The sequence below is a fragment of the Columba livia genome, chromosome 8 (genome assembly GCF_036013475.1).
Source record: "Columba livia isolate bColLiv1 breed racing homer chromosome 8, bColLiv1.pat.W.v2, whole genome shotgun sequence".
NCBI classification, from domain to species: Eukaryota; Metazoa; Chordata; class Aves; order Columbiformes; family Columbidae; genus Columba; species Columba livia.
The window spans coordinates 9,943,410-9,960,937 of record NC_088609.1 but is presented as its reverse complement, the minus strand read 5'-3'; the positions used below and the strand labels follow the sequence as shown (position 1 = coordinate 9,960,937).

The 17,528-nt window shown below is 39.6% G+C and overlaps 1 protein-coding gene across 2 annotated transcripts; it reads right to left on the bottom strand.

The window, feature by feature from the left end:
• Positions 1-2,852: 2,852 nt before the first annotated feature.
• On the bottom strand, positions 2,853-16,010 carry DEPDC1 (DEP domain containing 1). Of its 2 annotated transcripts, XM_065071931.1 has the most exons (12): positions 15,815-16,010; positions 13,818-14,083; positions 13,197-13,347; positions 12,955-13,073; positions 12,434-12,564; positions 11,969-12,016; positions 9,030-9,170; positions 7,682-8,545; positions 6,902-7,074; positions 5,796-5,972; positions 5,338-5,523; positions 2,853-3,608 (listed from the first exon to the last, which is right to left on the bottom strand). In XM_065071931.1, the coding sequence occupies exons 1-12, from the start codon at positions 15,860-15,862 to the stop codon at positions 3,468-3,470; spliced, it is 2,445 nt and encodes an 814-aa protein (XP_064928003.1). In that variant the 5' UTR covers positions 15,863-16,010; the 3' UTR covers positions 2,853-3,467. The 2 variants fall into 2 exon arrangements, with proteins under 2 accessions (XP_064928003.1, XP_064928004.1); XM_065071932.1 differs by lacking the exon at positions 7,682-8,545.
• Between the last annotated feature and the right edge of the window lie 1,518 nt (positions 16,011-17,528).

Genomic DNA, 17,528 nt, shown 5'->3' with positions numbered 1-17,528 from the left:
GGGGGGCTCCAGTGCTCAAAACTGTGGTGAAAGGAGAAAATGAAGCATTAAATAGTCCCCATGTTTGATCTGCTACTACAACCATTCAGTGAAAGGTTGGCTTCCTTTTTTTATGTCTTCTTTTCTTTTTTCTCTTTACTAGACAGAGTGTCTCCTTTAGGACTGAGGGTTCATTCAAGGCTTCTAACTCAAAACCAAGATCACAAGTTGAGCGTTCTTGAGCTCCTTGGCTGAAGCCTCCCATTAACTCTCCATATCAAGCAACCTTAATTATATGGTAATTTGTCCACGGAAGCAGCCCAGCGAGAAATATATACAATATCAACTTGAGTGCAAACCCAAGGCCTCTTAGTGCCAATAACATGGAAATTTTTAATTATCTGTAGGATAAGGACCCAAAGCAGTGTCCTAATCTTTGATGTCATGAAAATTCAGCGTTTCCATGGTGACACATCTTCCCAGGCCGCATCCTCCTCCAGTGGCTCAGGAGGCAGAGAGCCGATTCTTTAATTCTTCTATCATTCTTTCTCTTGCTCCTCTCTAAGTTTTAATTTTGCCTCTTCTGTCTGCTGCCCAGACGCAGTTAAATTTGAAGCACATGGTCGCATCAGGATTTGATGCTGAGCTCAGCTGTTAATATTTTATCCACATAATCAGTTGCTTTCTTGGAATCACCAGGTGCCAAAACACACCAGCCAGCGCTAGACCAGGGACTTCTGGTGTGACACCAACACCAAGGACACCGTGAGATGGCATATACCTGCCAATGTGTCATAAAACCATTCTTCCTTACAACCAATATGACTGGAAAAGGAATTATTGATGCTAATTAGCACAAAAGGTGCTACTAAGCAAAAATAGCAGCATCTCATCCCACTTCTTTTGTGCAGGAAAGAGAGGCAACTAATTTATTTACCTTTGATTTCCAGCAGACCTGGTGGTATTGCAGATGGCAATCACAAATAACAGCTAAAAACACTTCAGCAAAAGAGACTTTTGGGTCAGTGTCTGCAAAACAGTGAGTACATATTCCAAACCCAAATAGCCCATTGTGGTCACACCTGCATTGGCCACTGCTGAGCGAACAGATCAAACTACACTGAGAGCGGAGGGAATTCTGCTACCCTGCGTTGGACACAACCAAGACGTTACAGGACACCGAAAATTCACCTCGGATTAACTGGTCGCCTACAGAACTGTAGGTTTTGCAGTACAAATATATAAATATATATATATATATTTATATATAAATATTTAAAAAACTTCCACTAAAAAATTTCACCCAAGAGAAAATGATAGCTCAAAGAAAGGTTCAGATTAAAAGTAAATTTGTATGTCATTCCAGTTGGAATGTTTCAATTGTCCCACAGCTAGTCAGTCTGTCTATTTATTCACATTTTTGCTAAGATCTGTCAAAACGTTAGAAGGCAACATTAAATAACATGGATCAAGAACTCTGAATAATGAGGGCAGTCCTTTGAAAGCTAAATCCTTATAAATGTGAGCTTCTCGAATAGGTTACTTAACTGGACCGCATACATAAATAAAGCATTTACGCAACAGTTTAACACGTTGAGAAAAATGAGAAGCAAGTTCAGGCAGGTACTGGATTTTTCAAAGTAGTTTTACTAGCAGGCCTCACAGAGGATGAACATCTGTCACCTCTCACACAAGCGTTATCTACAGGACATTAAAGCATCACTAATACTGGTTAGGACTGGGTTCATCTTGGTTCTTATTTACCAAGCCTTCCTCCTCCTAAGGAAGAGAGCAAAATGATATATTGCAAAACAGGTATTGTGCTAGATATACCCCAGTTATCAGAAAGCTATCAGCCATAAAGCTGATTATAAGACTGATTTCATATATATATAATTGTGTATCTTTATGTACAATTTTCTGTCAGATGCAGAATGGAAAGGTGGTTTTGCCTCATTTTTCCAGGGAGAACAGCCTGAGAGAACTGAAGTGCAGTCTCACAGTTGCAGTTATGTGCTAAAATGTCAAATATCAGTGTGACAATCCTCCAATAAGACATTCATTCATAACACCAATGGATGTGACATAGTACATGAACTTGTACAAGACCCATGAGATGCCAGAAAGATTCCCAAACCAGGTAAAGAATTGAGTAGTTGAGATTTGTTTTAATTTTGACAATGGTTTTATAAAAACTACTGTAAGGGTCTGGATGTGCAGGTGCAATGATGATCCAGTTTATTGTTCTAGTGGCTCAGCTCAGAACTCAGACCACCAAACAAGGTAAAAGCCATTGGAACTGCTGACATGAGGGAAAAACTGCTCTCCAAAATATCTGATTCCATAAGCACAAAACTGCTTAATAAATAAAACCTTCAAGTGAAAACAAAGTTGGACTCCAAACGTACCTTCTTCCAGTACAGCCCTTCCATTTTTCTGCAAACACAGCCAAAATAGGCAGATAGTTTAAAACTTATCTAGAAGCAACATTTTACATTGTGGCCTCATTTTGTCTAAGGACTTGTAGCTGCCTAATGGCAAATTAACATACTCGCTGCATTAATTACCTGCTGATCTCCCCACTCTCAGCTGCACCCTCCCCCAGCACCTGCTCCCCTCGTCAGCACATCAATTTAAGTATTAAACCAGGACTTCCTTACAAAAACACTTACTTTGAATTGTTTTCTCAGAGAAATACACAGATTTATACTCTTTGGCCCCACCAGCATTAATAAGCAAACCTCTAACTCTGTGGATAAAACAGGGAAATCCAGTGTATTTTGATTCTATTTGTTGTCACTTGGTGTATAATCCATCACTTCCAGCATTTTGATATGTATACTAATAGATCCAAAATAAATTTCCCATGAGAATGTCAGAAACATACCTAAGAATTTTAATATACAAAAGCTTATGTGAATTTTACAGATGAGCTGAATGCAAGTATTGTATGGAATCAGATAATCTTATTTATGGTGAATTTCCAGCTCCCTTGGAAATGACAGAACCAACTTTTAAATTAGTCCCAAATTTAGAGAACATTGTTTAGTTTAAAGACAAATATTTTGAGAATATAAAGAAGGCACTTATTCACAACATACAGACACTTAACCTACACAAACTATAACAAATGGCACAAATTCCTGACCATTTAAAAAATAATACGCATATTATTAGTTTTCCGTATGAAAACCATATATATAAATTTTTGGTTACTAATGGCTTCATGCTCATTTTCACATTTATGTTACTGAGCATAATATATTGTAATAATTTGTAAACAGATAAATATTTATTTCTCTCTTTGCAATCATTCAAAAGTTATCTGCACCAAAATAAAAGTTTTGGCACGTTTCAGCATAGCGTCCATGTAAACATTTCTTCCTTTTGCACACACAGCCACATTCAAATTTCTGTAACACGTGCCCTGTGGTAAATCATTCATACGTCCATCCATCAAATAAATAAATAGCTGAAGTGCAGTGAGATTAATATCTTAGGCTACGAAATCTTGGTTTCCTTAGGCTAAGCATGGGTTGTTTGATAGTTGGTTTGTTCTCAAATAGCATCGCTTCATTTTCTGTTGTTGGAAATCTGTTCTGGTAGATTAGAGGGTATTCCTTCTGGAACTAGAAAACACAAAAGCAAAAATAAAATAAAATAGACTCTACCAAAACCTCCAGCCATGCAGGAATCACTTGGTAAGGATGTGGACCAGCAGGAGCAGCACAACTATTGGCAATGAGTCAAACGGAAGCTTTGTCAGGCACTTTATCTCCTGTTGAAATGAGAAAAGCTTCTGGTCTCACTTTATTTCCAAGAAATCTCAGCTGCTGTGACCAGGACAATGCTGTCCCCCCCAGCCAGGCCAGGCAGCACCCACATGGAACTGCACCATCAATGCAGCATCAGTGGATATTCTGTTCATGCTTGGAAAGCTGGCTTTCAAGAACAATAAATATGTTTTATCTACATGGAAGCCAAAATTCAGCATATTTGGAAGGTAATCTCTCAGGAGAGCTTACTACTCAACCAATGGAGTGATTTTTCAATTCCTGCAGATATACAATTAAACAAAAATACCTGGCTTCAGAGACATGTTTCTGACATTTTGCCCTTTATTATGAAAAGTCTCAGGAAGGAATGAATAACGGTAAATACATCTATGCACCAGCCAAGGCTTTCTGCTGATTGATTCAGCCTATAGAACACGACACCATTGGTAACTGCCGGTGACAACCCAAGTTGGACCTGACCCTCTAAAAAGTGCCACATGTTTAGTTTTCCCCAATTATAAGTATCTAAACTGAATAATTGCTCTGAAGAGCTGTAATTTATCACAAATGACAGGACTACAATCGTAAAGCTCTGTGAATTTTAAAAATAACCTTTGCTAACATGTGGTCCTTACAGTATGAGCTGTACTTCAGTGGGAACTCATCAAGAGTGTGAGTATGTACTTCGAGTTTTACTGTTAGAGGATTTATTTCCTTCCTCCCCACTTCATCTGCTTAACATGCTGCTGTGTACCACTCTTTACTACTTGTTTCCTCCAAGTTTTAAATCAACTGTAATTAATTACTCTTTTAATGAACTTAAAAGTCCAGCCTTCACTTTTATGGGACCAGAGAGTTTTCACAACATGTATGAAAGTCAGTATTTCAGAAGCAGGGAGAGGGGCAAAGAGAAAAATGTACTTGCTCCGAAAAGCTCCTTTTTCAAATTTGAGTCACAAGACTCGCTTAGGATATTCCAGGACAAGTACAACATTATTCAATTGCTCAGAAATGCTTGCCAAAGATTTTCCAAAAAAGAAAAACCCTCAAGTATTAAATCCTGTCAGATTTGCTGTATTTTAGCTTTAGTAATAGGCCATAGAAGTGCCAGATAATCTTAGCAATATACACGTTACAAAACACAAAGCTAAATCCTCAGAAAAGAATGTTTAGAGTTGAGAACAGATAGAGCTTGACCCCTTAAAGCAAAAATTGATGATTTTATCAATAATTGATTTTAAGTCTTTCCATAGCATTTTAATGATAAACTTGTAAAGCCAGTGCATGAGAAACCATGCTGTAATTCTATCACACATGATGGAACAGAAAGCAGAGTCTTAGGATAATATTACATGGGTTTCAAATCATCGTTTGAATGCTGCTGCTGCTGCCTGGAATGCAGTATTAGCCACTGTCTTTAAAAACCCCAATAAGAGCACACAATCCAAATACACCTAACAGTTCTTTGGGAAAAACCCAGCATTCCTCTGTCTCCAGTCTGCTCTGGGTCTGTCCCAGGGACTGAGATCCTTCCCTCAAAGGCCTTGTCAGAATTAGAAGAATTATCCACCGTGCTTCTTACCTGTTTTAGCTTTTTCTTTTTGTCTTTCACAGACAAGTTTTTATCTTTGATAATGTTCTCCAAGAGCTCTGCCACTGCAGCTTGAGAGGTAGAAACCTTTTGTTCTTCAAACTCCTGAGGAGTTATTTGCTTGCAGTATGAATACGTTGGTAATATGGCACAAATTTCTTCCTTTGGATATTTGCACTGAAACAGAAGTTGAAGAAGGGGTGTATTTGCAAATTATCATGTATCACTATTTCAGTAAGAAGCTAACAAATATCCAAGCACACTAACTTAAAGCAACATCATAAGCTGCAAAACTTTATAACGTAGCTACTATTTATGACTACACCAACAGTTTAATACAATTCTGCATTCAAAACAGTGTTTTATTTGCAGTTTTCCCATCCCAGTTTCAGAAGTAACAAATACTCTGCAATTAGCAAATGAATTTAAACTTCTCTCATGCCACCAACCTGAGACATCTTCACATATTCCAGATGATCTTGCACTGCAACCTGCAGGTAAGTCGGTACTTTAAATATTTCTTGCTGATGGTCCATTAGAAATGAAACCAACCGCGTGGAAAGCAGCTCATCGAGATCTACTTCTTCTGCACAGCACAGCACGCACCGAGAAAAGGTCTGTATCATCTGGAAGTGTTCAGCAGATCGTTAGTTCAAGAAGTCGAGGGGGATTTGCCTTCTTTCCAGTCTACACAGTGGTAGCAGCAAAACCCCCAGTACCAACTGGCACTGCAGCCTCTTGCCAGCACCACTGGTCAAGAGAGGAGGAAAACCAATTATAATTTTTTTCTTATCTGAAATAAAAGTAACTTCTTATAACATTAGACTTGCACACTTTTGAACAGTACTTTCAGTTATGAAATATGTATTTTTAGAAAGGTAGTAAGCCTTCCTCTGTAGAACGATGTCCAATTAGCCATCTTGAGACAAGTGAGATGATCAAAAACCTGCAGAGGCAGCCTAACCGACATCCAGTTTTAAATAGCTTTAAAATAATTTTTACAGCTTCTACATTTCCAGTTTTTAGCAAGCTTATTTTAAATTAGCATCTGCAGGTTACTTTGTTTTATCTAATCTTGTTCGACAAAAGTATTTAGTAATTCCAATGAAAGCTTAAATTCAGACTTTGAAGCTCATCTTTAAACTCAGCAGGCAGAATACACTTATTTGAAACTGGTTTTGTCACAACTTCACATACACAAACACTAGCCCAAGAAAAGTTTTCTACAGACTCTCTGCCAACACCTGTTAAGTTAGATGGCAGTTGGGTCAGAAATCAGACTAAGCAGTCATTCACATTCTATTAAGAAATTATTTCCCTTCTTCTCTCAAAGTAAACAAAAGCAATACCAATATTTGAAATATATTAGGATGGACACAAAAAAGTACTTGCTTCACGTCAGATTTTTGTAAGTATTCTTGTGACAAAAAATCTGCGCGTTGGTGACTATTTAATTGCAAGGACAAGAACCTCAAGTACAGAATATTGTGGGTATTCTCAGCATTACTTCAGCCACAATGTTAAAACAGACATGCTGCACTTATGATTTTCTTACCAAAGAACGTGTTCCCATCGCATCGTGCAGCCGCGGCATATCAACGTTTTCACTGATCCGAGCGATCATACGCATTAGGAGCTGAATCTTTCTACGATTTGGTGGTGGAAGCAACAAACAACATATCTGTAGCGCTTCAACAGCAATTCTTTCTAAATGAGGCTGAAGGAGATCTACAAGTTAATTGTAAAGACAGCTGTCATTAAGATTGGAACCAACTTTCAGGATATTTTTATCTCGGTACAAGAAAAGTTATTATTTTCAATGATAATCTACGTTACATAGAAATCAGCTGTAACATGATAGATAATGTTATGTGACTTTTTTTTGTGTGGTCACCTTCAACTTGCTTCATTGTGGTCAACTGCTAGTACAATTAATGAGTGACACTAATGTTATTCCCGGAAGTATTTCCAAAAAATGCGTTTCAAAGTCCAGAAAAATGCATCTCCTCCAAGAGGCAGGGCTGGGTAAACTCCCTGCCCACTCTTAGAGAGTGTCTAGGTCAGAATTCCTCATCACTTACCTGAACAGAAAGGTGAATGCTGACACATCGAGTTCAAGCTCTAAAGATACTACACGCTATGATTTGTTAGCAGAGGAATGAAAGGCTCCCCTTAGGCAGCACAATGTAGCAGAATTATTTTTTTTTTCTTAAAACCCACAGATCATGTTATACGGTTATCAAAAAACCGAGCAACAGTGCCAAAGATTAAGGAAGCAGAGATTAGTCAGACAACACAATAAGCCAATACAACATGCTTTAGAAATCCATCTTACTTTGCGTGCCAGTCAACATAAAAGAGTGAGTGAAAGAGAATTCTGAGAGTTCTGTGGTACTTTTACAGCGTCTCTTATTGATGGTGATATCGGAAACCTCCGTCCTGATGTCCGCACCAGAGGTATTTGGTTTTCCTTGCCCACAAAGTTGAGGCTTTGGCTTTACTGTGATTTCAGCAACGGGTACATTGATGTTGGCACAACTTTTGGAGTTCCTCTTGCCAAGTAAACTCAGAGACCTGCATATTTGCTTCGACCCAAGATTTTCATTAAGCAGCTCTTGATCCTGGAGAGTTGAGGCAGCCACTCTCCGGATAGCATGGGTTTGGTTTTGACACGTGTTATCAAACCCAAGCTCCAACACAGAATTAGCTTTATGCTCAGACAGCGGTGATTGCTTTCGATTTCTTGTGCCCAGGGTGGTGTTCACATCACTGTGCCCAAGGGAATCAGATTCTCCTTTCTTACATACATTTGAAGCAGTATCTCCAATTCTTTCCAAAGAGTAACATCTTGTCCTAAATATTCGAGGTGGATCTTGTTCCTTCCTGAAACCTGAAAGATTTTGACAACTTCCCCCTATTAGATTTTTGGCACTACCTTGTCTACATGCCAGCTGATATTGCTGCAATTTCTTTGTGCATTGTTTCTGAATAGTTAGCTCTTCTGAAGAAGACTTTCTGGAAGCTTCATGTTCTTTCTTTTTTTTGTCAGGCTCTTTGCAAAGGAGGCTTAGAAGAAGACACTCAGTTGACTTGAAAGAGTTCAAGTGAAGAATTTTTGAAGGTTGTGGGTTATGTTCCTCATCTTGGGCAGAATGTTTTCCTCTGCTTATATCTGGAATTGTGATGTAGCCACACATAACTATCAGAAAATGAAAAATAAGTTAAGATGCAAGTGGTATGAAAATGAACAAGTTCAGAAAGCAAGCTGCTGACTGAACAGAGAAGACAACAAATGTAAGACACCCATACGTAGTTGACTCTGTTAGTAAAACCCTTAGGTTTTTAGCTCAGTCCAAAAGCAATCCAAGATAACTGCAACCAACATGCAAGAACAACGGTAACAGGCTGCAATAGTGAGGAACAGGCAGGAAAGAGCACATTTTTTTAAAAATTATGGTTAATGCATATTTAGAATGTTAGCTCAGACAGCAATTGCTATGGGACATTCTGAGACAGAACTGCATTTCAATTAATATTGTACTACAGATTGACAGCATTGATGATCTTCCTCAGATTCAACCTGCCATTTAAATTACAGCATCAAGGTCTGCTTTGAATTAGATTTGTTCCCCTGTTGATATAAACTTACAGGTTGTACTGATGATTTCTAAGCTCATACATACCTAAAATATTAACAAAAAGTTCATAGTATTCAAAAGTAAGTAATGGTTCAGGGAGATTGAGAAAGTAATCAGCAACTGTTCTGAATACATCCCGTTCAAACCCACTGTAAGTTGGTTGGCTCATGTCATTATTTCTAGGCCCTAAAAAGAGGTGAAAAGAGAAAATTAATAAAAGGACTCTCACAATTCCATTATTAAAAAACATTAAAAAAACAACATAAATTTGTTCTTATAGGAATTACCGTTTCACAAGAAAATAATTATGTCAGCATTATACAAATATTTTGTTTAATTCAGCACTGTACCACTTGTAAGCAAAAATAGTATAAAATATTCTGTATACCCACTGAGGAGTTGTGCTTAGTTCCAACAAGCTGTTCCCCATCAGGAATATAAATCAAAGCTCATTTATGCCCTTTCTAGGTTCCTCAGCAAAATAATTCACAAGATTCTAGCATTTCCGTTCATTTCCAAACTAATCCCAGTTCTCCCACAGGAATCTCCAGCTCCCAGATCAAGAGTCTCATGCTGAGACCAGTTTTGAAGTGGAAGTCTTGTTCACCACTACTCCCATTGCGGATCTTTTCTTCAGAAGGGGACAGGTAAACAATTCAATTATCTATGATATCTAGTTAATCAACCTTGACCATGTTGCTACAGACAAGAAAAAGAATGAATGAAAGAGGTCTGGTACAAATATTTGATGTTTTCTAGCTCTTTTAACCATAACATTATTATATTCCACTGAACTCCTACAAGTGAAATTAACTGACTTACAAAGCCAATTCCAATGAATTAGGAGATGGCAGGTTTAATTACACAAAGAACTAGGGAAAATTTAACTTTTGATATGATCAAACTATAATCCATAATCACATAAGCACACACTACACTGAAAATACACTAAAGCAGTATTTCCCCTGCCAGTGTATTTTTAGTTTTCACTGTGCAAAGTACCTACCACCTTCATCATTTGGTTACCGTACAGCTGGCAGATGCAGAGATAAAATCTCCACTTGAACTAATTCACTCAAATGCAGAATTGAGAGTTCAAAAAACCAGCAAGCTCGCTTGCAGTTTTCATCTCAGGAATATAAAGACCTGCTAGTTCTAAATACAGGACTGACATGGGAATTAAGGCATTGAAATGCTCAAAGACCAGTGCTCAGCTACATTTTCCACTTTGGTTTAAGTCCCCTCACCAAGCTCTTCACTGTCCTGCTTTTCCTAAGAATGCTCTTCAGGTAAGAGGCTCTGTGTATTTGGGAATGCAGCTGAAGAAAAAGGGTCATGTTGGAAAAAAAAAAAAACCCAAGGGTCATTTTCACAAGAGCAGATGCTGCAAACTGAACTTGTGAAGTCACACTAACCTTCTTGCACAGAGCCCTACCATGGTTCCACTCCACAGCTAGAAATATATGCGGATATAAACACCCAGGTTACAGGTAGTATGGCTTTGAGGGGAGCTAACGAAGGTGACTGCCAGTAATAAGGGCAAGAGTTAAGTAGCAGGGCAAGCACACACATAAAGAGCTCAATCTCGGCTTCCATTTGAGAGGCACTCACCTATCTCCAGCATGGTCTGTTAGCCATTTAAAGAGGCGGTTTTATTAAAAAAGAAATAGAGTCAGTCTAATTGTCAGTCTAGCTGTCCTCTGCTTCTCTAGAATTTTTTCAAAGACTGCTTCATAAACATGCAAAGTTTACTTACTCATGATCTGTACTGTTTGTAACAATTTCAAATACAGCTGACAAAGGAAGCCTCAAAAACAGATTCTGTGAAGTTTCACAAAAATCAATGGCAGTGTAAAGGAGATATTAGTACCACCCAGGTCTGCCAGAGCACACACTGAAGAACAAAACTGCTCCTTTATTAGCAGCAGAATCCACATTTGATTGAGCCATTAGAAACTGAACTTCATAGGTTCAGTGGGAAAGTACTTCTTTTTTTTCCACTCAGTGTGTGAGCACCTGGGTTGATTATATTACTGCATAGTAAATACTTTCCCAGTAGTTCCAAATCAGCTGCTCAAGTACAGGTAACACTGATGCCTTAGGTAACCGTTCTGTAAGTTGTAACCACTTTCAGATATTTCATACATTAACACCAAAACAAGGGATGAGTGCAGACTGACTCTCAGTCTGCAGACAATGAAAGTGCAGTTGTCACAAAACATGCTTACCAGCTGAAATATCTGACTTTAAAATTCCATCTCATCTACTACACAGTGATTCACAAGACATTAAGGTCTTTGTTCTCCACAGCTGAACTGTAACTATAAAAGGTGTCTTACAGGGTTTGGTATATAAGGTGTTTCTGAAGACAGTTTGGAGAAAACGGTGGGGAAGGCAAGAAGGAGGAACCGGAGGAGCTGTACTCCAAGTCTGGGATCTAGGAACAAATGAGTGCAATTCTTCTTTCTGGTCTCACGACAAATTTAATAGACTATAAAGCTGACTATACAAGCAAGCTTTCATCTCAAACCTTTTGAAAAACTTTGTTTGATTTCTCTTAAGACAAATAAAGATCCAACTGGTATCCTGTGAACTGGCCTCCCCAGGTTAATATGAAATGTAGGAACTGTGTTAGTCCAGCTCAAAGCCTGAAACTGGAAAAGGAAAGTCCCTTTACTCCTGAAAAACTACATTAGAAAAAAACCACACACTGGTTTTGCCCAAACACGGAAGTTTTCTCCCCGCCTCTTTGTTAATAAGAATTATTTTCATAAAACCCAGTGCTTAACTTTTTCACAGCCTTGGACAGCACAATTCCACTGAAAGCTTACACAGTTGCTTTCAGGGCTTCTCCACACATCAGGGCACTTAGATTATTTGAACTTCCAAAACGAAACATCACAATTGATCTTAACATACAAGTGTATTTCACTTTGAACCCTCAAAATAGGTTCCTGGAAATTCAAAGCTATTCTGTGACTTACAGTATGCGAGGCATTTCATAGCTGACAACACCCAGTGAGGGAGGTCTTCTAAAATAAACAAACAGGTACATTATTTATACACAAGCCCAAACACTTAGTGACCAATACAAATAATGGCACACATATTAAATAATACCTTAAATAGAAAAGATTTAATTTAAAATAATTTTAAATATTGCTACACATGTGTAATGTAAAAGTGAATGTAATACACCTACAAAACCTTCTACACAAATACACTGAACTGTACTCTGGGAAAAAGTATAAAGACAGACTATGAAACATATTACTGTAATTATTATAGAATCATTTTGGTTGGAAAAGACCTTTAAGATCATCACGTCCAATCATTAATGCTGCCAAATCCACCTCCAAATGATGTCCCTAAGAACCCTGTTTACTTATGTATTGTTGATTGTAATGATACCATACAGAAACTTTAAACAAAACCAGAAAAAAAATTACCTGATTTGTTCTGCAAAATAACAACACCATGTTTGCTCGTGTTAGTCATGTTGTAGATGATGTACTCGGGAACTATCTGTGTTGGCTGCAAAACTTCGTCCAGAGACGGGAGGCCCAAGATGGTTTGCAAACTGTGGGGAGGAACAGCAGATGCTGTCTAAAGGTTTGCTTGTAATGATACAGAAAGAACTTATTTTCATTCTATTCAAACACCCATCACTTGATAAGTTTAATAAACTCTCACTTCCAGAAGGACTATTCGAGGACAGACATTTGCCCAGGACAAACACCAAAAACCAGTAAGAAAGAGCATCTATGGTACTTAAAATATACTTTAACACCAGCACCAGTAAATTTCAATGGATTTCTTAAATTGAAAAGAATATGTAAACAATAAAATATTCAACTTAAAAAAGAATTTCAAAAACATCCAAAAAAATGTGCAAGCCAAAAGCTTGATTGGACCATTACATACACAAAGCACATACATGAGAAGGTGCTTTTTATAATAAATTACTTACTGCAGTAGAATGATATTTCTCCAAGTTTCTTGCACATATTCCTGGCTTATTTCCTTCCTATGCAGTGCATCTTCCTTATTTTCTTCTATTGTATCAGGTTTTGGGTTTTCTAAATTTTCCTGAAAGTGAGTGGTTTACACCATAAGATAAACAAGCCTCTTAAGATGATTGCTGCTAGTTTTATTTTTTTTATGACAAAAATGCATGGCAACTGTAATTCTGTACAAAACATAAGTTATTACCAGAGACTGTAGTAATTCATGTTTTCTAAAAGTTCTCCTGGATAAATGTGGTAGTTTAAAAAGTTTTTCTTTGTCTCTAGGTAAGTTTTCCAAGTTCTCTTTTTGTGGACATGAGCTTGGCAGAGGTTTAACTGGAGATGTTGATGGAAACCTGTAATTAATAGGATTAATAGAAGAAAAACAGTGAATTTTTTTATTTACAATGCTGTTTAACATTATCATATTGTAAATTAGCTTTGGGCTGCCTTTCTTGATTCCAAAGACAAGCTAAAGACATACAGATATTTACACTAAGAGCAGAATTTGAGAAGTGAGGGCCATTAATTCCTTCAGTTATAGAACTAAAGGGAGGGTCTGTTTCCCACTTAGACTTTCAGTAAAATGGACAGAAGTAAACACAGCACAGAGTTACTATAAGCTGAAAAGCATAGAACCAGCCCTCAGCATACAGGATGTACGGTCTATACTGCGAGGCAAAGTAAAACAGTGAGCCAAGTAAAGCAGTGTTAGCAATTAATTTTTGGCCCAAGTGATCAACCCGAAGCAAGATACTTTTGAGAATTTGAGCAGTAAGGTTTTTAAATAAAGTTTTCAACCTGAAGAGCTCTGTTGTTTCAGTACCTGTATAGCGCACCATTGTCTTCTAAATTTTCAGATCCCCATCTCCCTTTTATATCTTCAATTACATGATTCTTGAGGAACTTTCCCAGTAACTGAACAGTCTGCTGCCTGGTAACTTCAGGACCAAAGTTGCTGTTAGTCCTTAACACTTCATGGAGCCAGTCCACAGCTTCCGAGGCAGTGAAACAGCTGCCATGCTTTTTGAAATGTTGCCTGTGTTTCCTTAACGGCATGCCTGCTCGGAAATATTTGGTAATTTCATTCCACTGCATGGGAGACAAAACAGGAAAGAATGCAAGGTTAAAGCCTGAAGTTGATCAATGTAAGTTATCAATTAAAACAATATTATGTTAATAAGTGTATGAATGAAATCTCAACATTAAAACTAACAAATATTAATATTTATACTAAATAATGTAGTAGCATTAATAAACAAACATTAAATTTCTGGTTAAAAAAATACATGAGTATGTCATTGAGGTTTTTATCTCACTCTTCTTTAACTTTAAAAGCAGAAAGAGTTTCACAAATGAGCCTTATTGCCCCAGCCTGTGCATACCCAGCATATACACCAACTGTTTCCTCAGGGACTGTCAACCCACCGCCTTCAGATTTGGAGTAGCCCTCAGAGACAAGATAAATCCAGCTGTCAGAGGACATAAATGCCAATTATGAAGTATTTTCTTCCTTCCCTGTTTAGATAGGATGGCATACTTTCATCACCAGGCTTCTCATCCTGAGCTGTCACACTGTTCTCAAGGACCAGGGCACTGTCACTCTCCCTGCCTGGGCTCTGAGGCCACTTACCCAGCGTGAAACCAATAAATAAACTTAGCAACAGAGTCAATTATGCTGTTAAGTGACATTCTTTATTTTATCAGCACTGGGGATCATCCTCCATCAGTGCTCCAAAGACCAGATGCTCTTGCATTGCTTATATTCACATAGTTATAGCATATGCATTACAATTCTCCAAAATTTTGACATACATCTACACTAAGAAATAATCAATGGTGTTAGTTATAATTGTTTAGTTTCTTACTTAAAATACATTAGTTAAATACACACTAAGCACTCTGCTTCTAAACCATGTATTACTCAGTCTTCTGTCAATCTTTGTGCAGAAGGATCTAAAACTTGAGAAATATCTCCTGGTTTTGCAGGTGGCCAGAAAGCATCGATCATAGCAATTGGTTAATGATGGATACATCTTTTGTAACTTAATCACAGCATACGTTAATTTAGCAGCTTCTCTTCGGGAGGGACAGCGGTTGGGGCGGGTATGAGGGGCAGAGCCAGCTCCGACCCCCGCAGGGATCGCAGTCACAGCCCCACACCGGACATCCAACCGACCTGCCGGGGCGCAGAATCACAGACTGTCAGGGGTTGGAAGGGACCTCGAAAGCTCATCCAGACCAGTCCCCTTGCCAGAGCAGGAACACCCAGATGAGGTTACACAGGAAGGTGTCCAGGCGGGTTTTGAATGTCTCCAGAGAAGGAGACTCCACAACCCCCCTGGGCAGCCTGTTCCAGTGTCTGTCACCCTCACTGAGAAGAAGTTTCTTCTCAAATTTAAGTGGAACCTCCTGTGTTCCAGTATGCACCCATTGCCCCTTGTCCTATCATTGGTTGTCACCAAGAAGAGCCTGGCTCCATCCTCGTGACATTCACTCTTTACATATTGATAACCATTAATAAGGTCACCCCTCAGTCTCCTCTTCTCCAAACTAAAGAGCCCCAGCTCCCTCAGCCTTTCCTCATACGGGAGATGCTCCACTCCCTCCATCATCTTTGTTGCCCTGCGCTGGACTCTCTCCAGCAGCTCCCTGTCTTTCTGGAGCGGAGGGGCCCAGAACTGGACACAATATTCCAGGTGCGGTCTCATCAGGGCAGAAGAGTCAATATCGTGTCGTAACCGTAACGCCGAGATCCGGGCGCCGCGGCACCAGCCGCCTCTCTCGCACCCTCCCCACACACCGCCCGGACCCCGCTCTCACCAGCTGCGTGGCTCGGTAGGGCCCCGGGCCGCCCGCCCGGGTCGCCATGTCTCTGGGCGCAGCCCCTCGGGCCGCCCCCCCGCCTCACGCAGCCCAACGGCCGCCCGCCGTTTGAATTCGCTGCGCGAGCCGCCCGGAGCAGCGGATTGGACGGGGCGGGCGCGTGCGCTCTGCCTGGCTCCTGAGGAGAAGGGCTGGGGAGGTTATGGGTCCCGGGTGCGCTCTCCAAGAGGGGAGACCAGTGTCCCTCTGAGGAGCTGCAGAGCTGTGGCGGCACTGGCCAGGCCTTCAGAGACAGCCGTTTGAAGCTGTTGCGTTCTCCCTGTGACACGGACAGAGCCCCTGCCGGCGCTCAGCGATGGCCGCTCCTGGGATGCGGGCGGGGAGCGCTGTGTCCCGCGGGCTGGAGTGTACGAACACATACAACAGCGGGTTTAAAACTCGCATCTGCTCAGGAATTTATTGGGTAAGACACGGGGGAAAAACCTCGTGTTAGGTGGCTGGATGTCCAGAGCAGTTTCGCAGACAGTGCTTGCAGAGGCAGGTGTGGCTGGTACATTTTTAGGTCCTGGGAGGCCAGCACATAGGTTGCACACAACTGCTTCAACGCGTGCACTCTGCTTCTGTAAGTACACACTTCTCGACTACCTTGCTTCATCCTGTGCATTTCTTAGAGATGCAGGTATACTAGAGGTGCCTCACCCAAAAAAACAACAAATTAGACAAACAACAACAACCCCAACAAAACCCTGCCCAGCAGACAACCTAACAAACACTACAATAGCATAGCTTTTGCATGTTCATTTTTTTTTTTTTCTAAAGTGTTCTTTCTCAGGGCCTGTAGACCAAGTATTCTTATAACCTGGGAGCTATAAATACCCCACAAGTATTTCATCTTGATGAAGCCATCCTTTGCTCAGACATTTTGAGCTCATCACTTAAACTACTTTTATAGCTAGTAAAGACACACAAATACCTTAAACACTTTCATAAAAGGGATGAAAACATCACTAGTGTGAGAAAACACAACCAGCATGACAAGTGGATTTAAGCAATAAGACTCAAAGCTGCAGCCCAGGAAAAAGAACAGAATAAAAAAGCTAAATTACTAAAACACACAAAACCTCAGTAGTGCCTCCCAGGACTAGAGCAGCCCTGAAGAATCCAATTTCTCAGCCACATCCCCAGCTAAAGGAGGGATGGCAATGCTGCTTTTATGTGCTTAAGGAATTAGTTGCAGGAGCTGATAACAGTTGTAAGATGTCAGCTGTAGCACCTGCTGGTGAGTTAGCAGTTGCTGACTTAGGAGTCAGTATAGGAAACAATTCAAAATTCAGTGAACCTGTGTTATTTTACTTATATTTTGCATCTGATTAGAAGAAGAAAGATGTGGATCCTCTCACTATGTTCAAAACTTTTAGAGGTGCTCTTCATCACTTACATATTTCAACAACTCACCTCCTGTTTTCCTTTCTAACAAAATTGCTTGATGAGTGGTTGCCAAGATAGAAAGTGGTATTGATTTTTCCAGTGACCCAGGCTTTAAAAAAATTCAAGAGTATAAATCAATGTACTGATTATCTTTGGGAAATCTCCACGAGTAAAACCTGCAGAAAGTGATGACTCCAATGGTTTCACTATGGATTACTTCCCGTACTCCCTCTCTCATGTCATTTAAATATATGCTTGAAGTATTTGCATTCAACCTGCTGCC

Excerpts from the sequence above, each read along its gene's own strand:
- DEPDC1 (XM_065071931.1), bottom strand. The coding sequence starts at position 15,862 with ATGGCGACCCGGGCGGGCGGCCCGGGGCCCTACCGAGCCACGCAGCTG. Across the intron at positions 12,565-12,954 it reads AGAAATATCATTCTACTGCA|TTTGCAAACCATCTTGGGCC; the intron begins GTAAGTAATTTA and ends TCCTCCCCACAG. Across the intron at positions 3,609-5,337 it reads AAAAGAAAAAGCTAAAACAG|TTCCAGAAGGAATACCCTCT; the intron begins GTAAGAAGCACG and ends TGTGTTTTCTAG.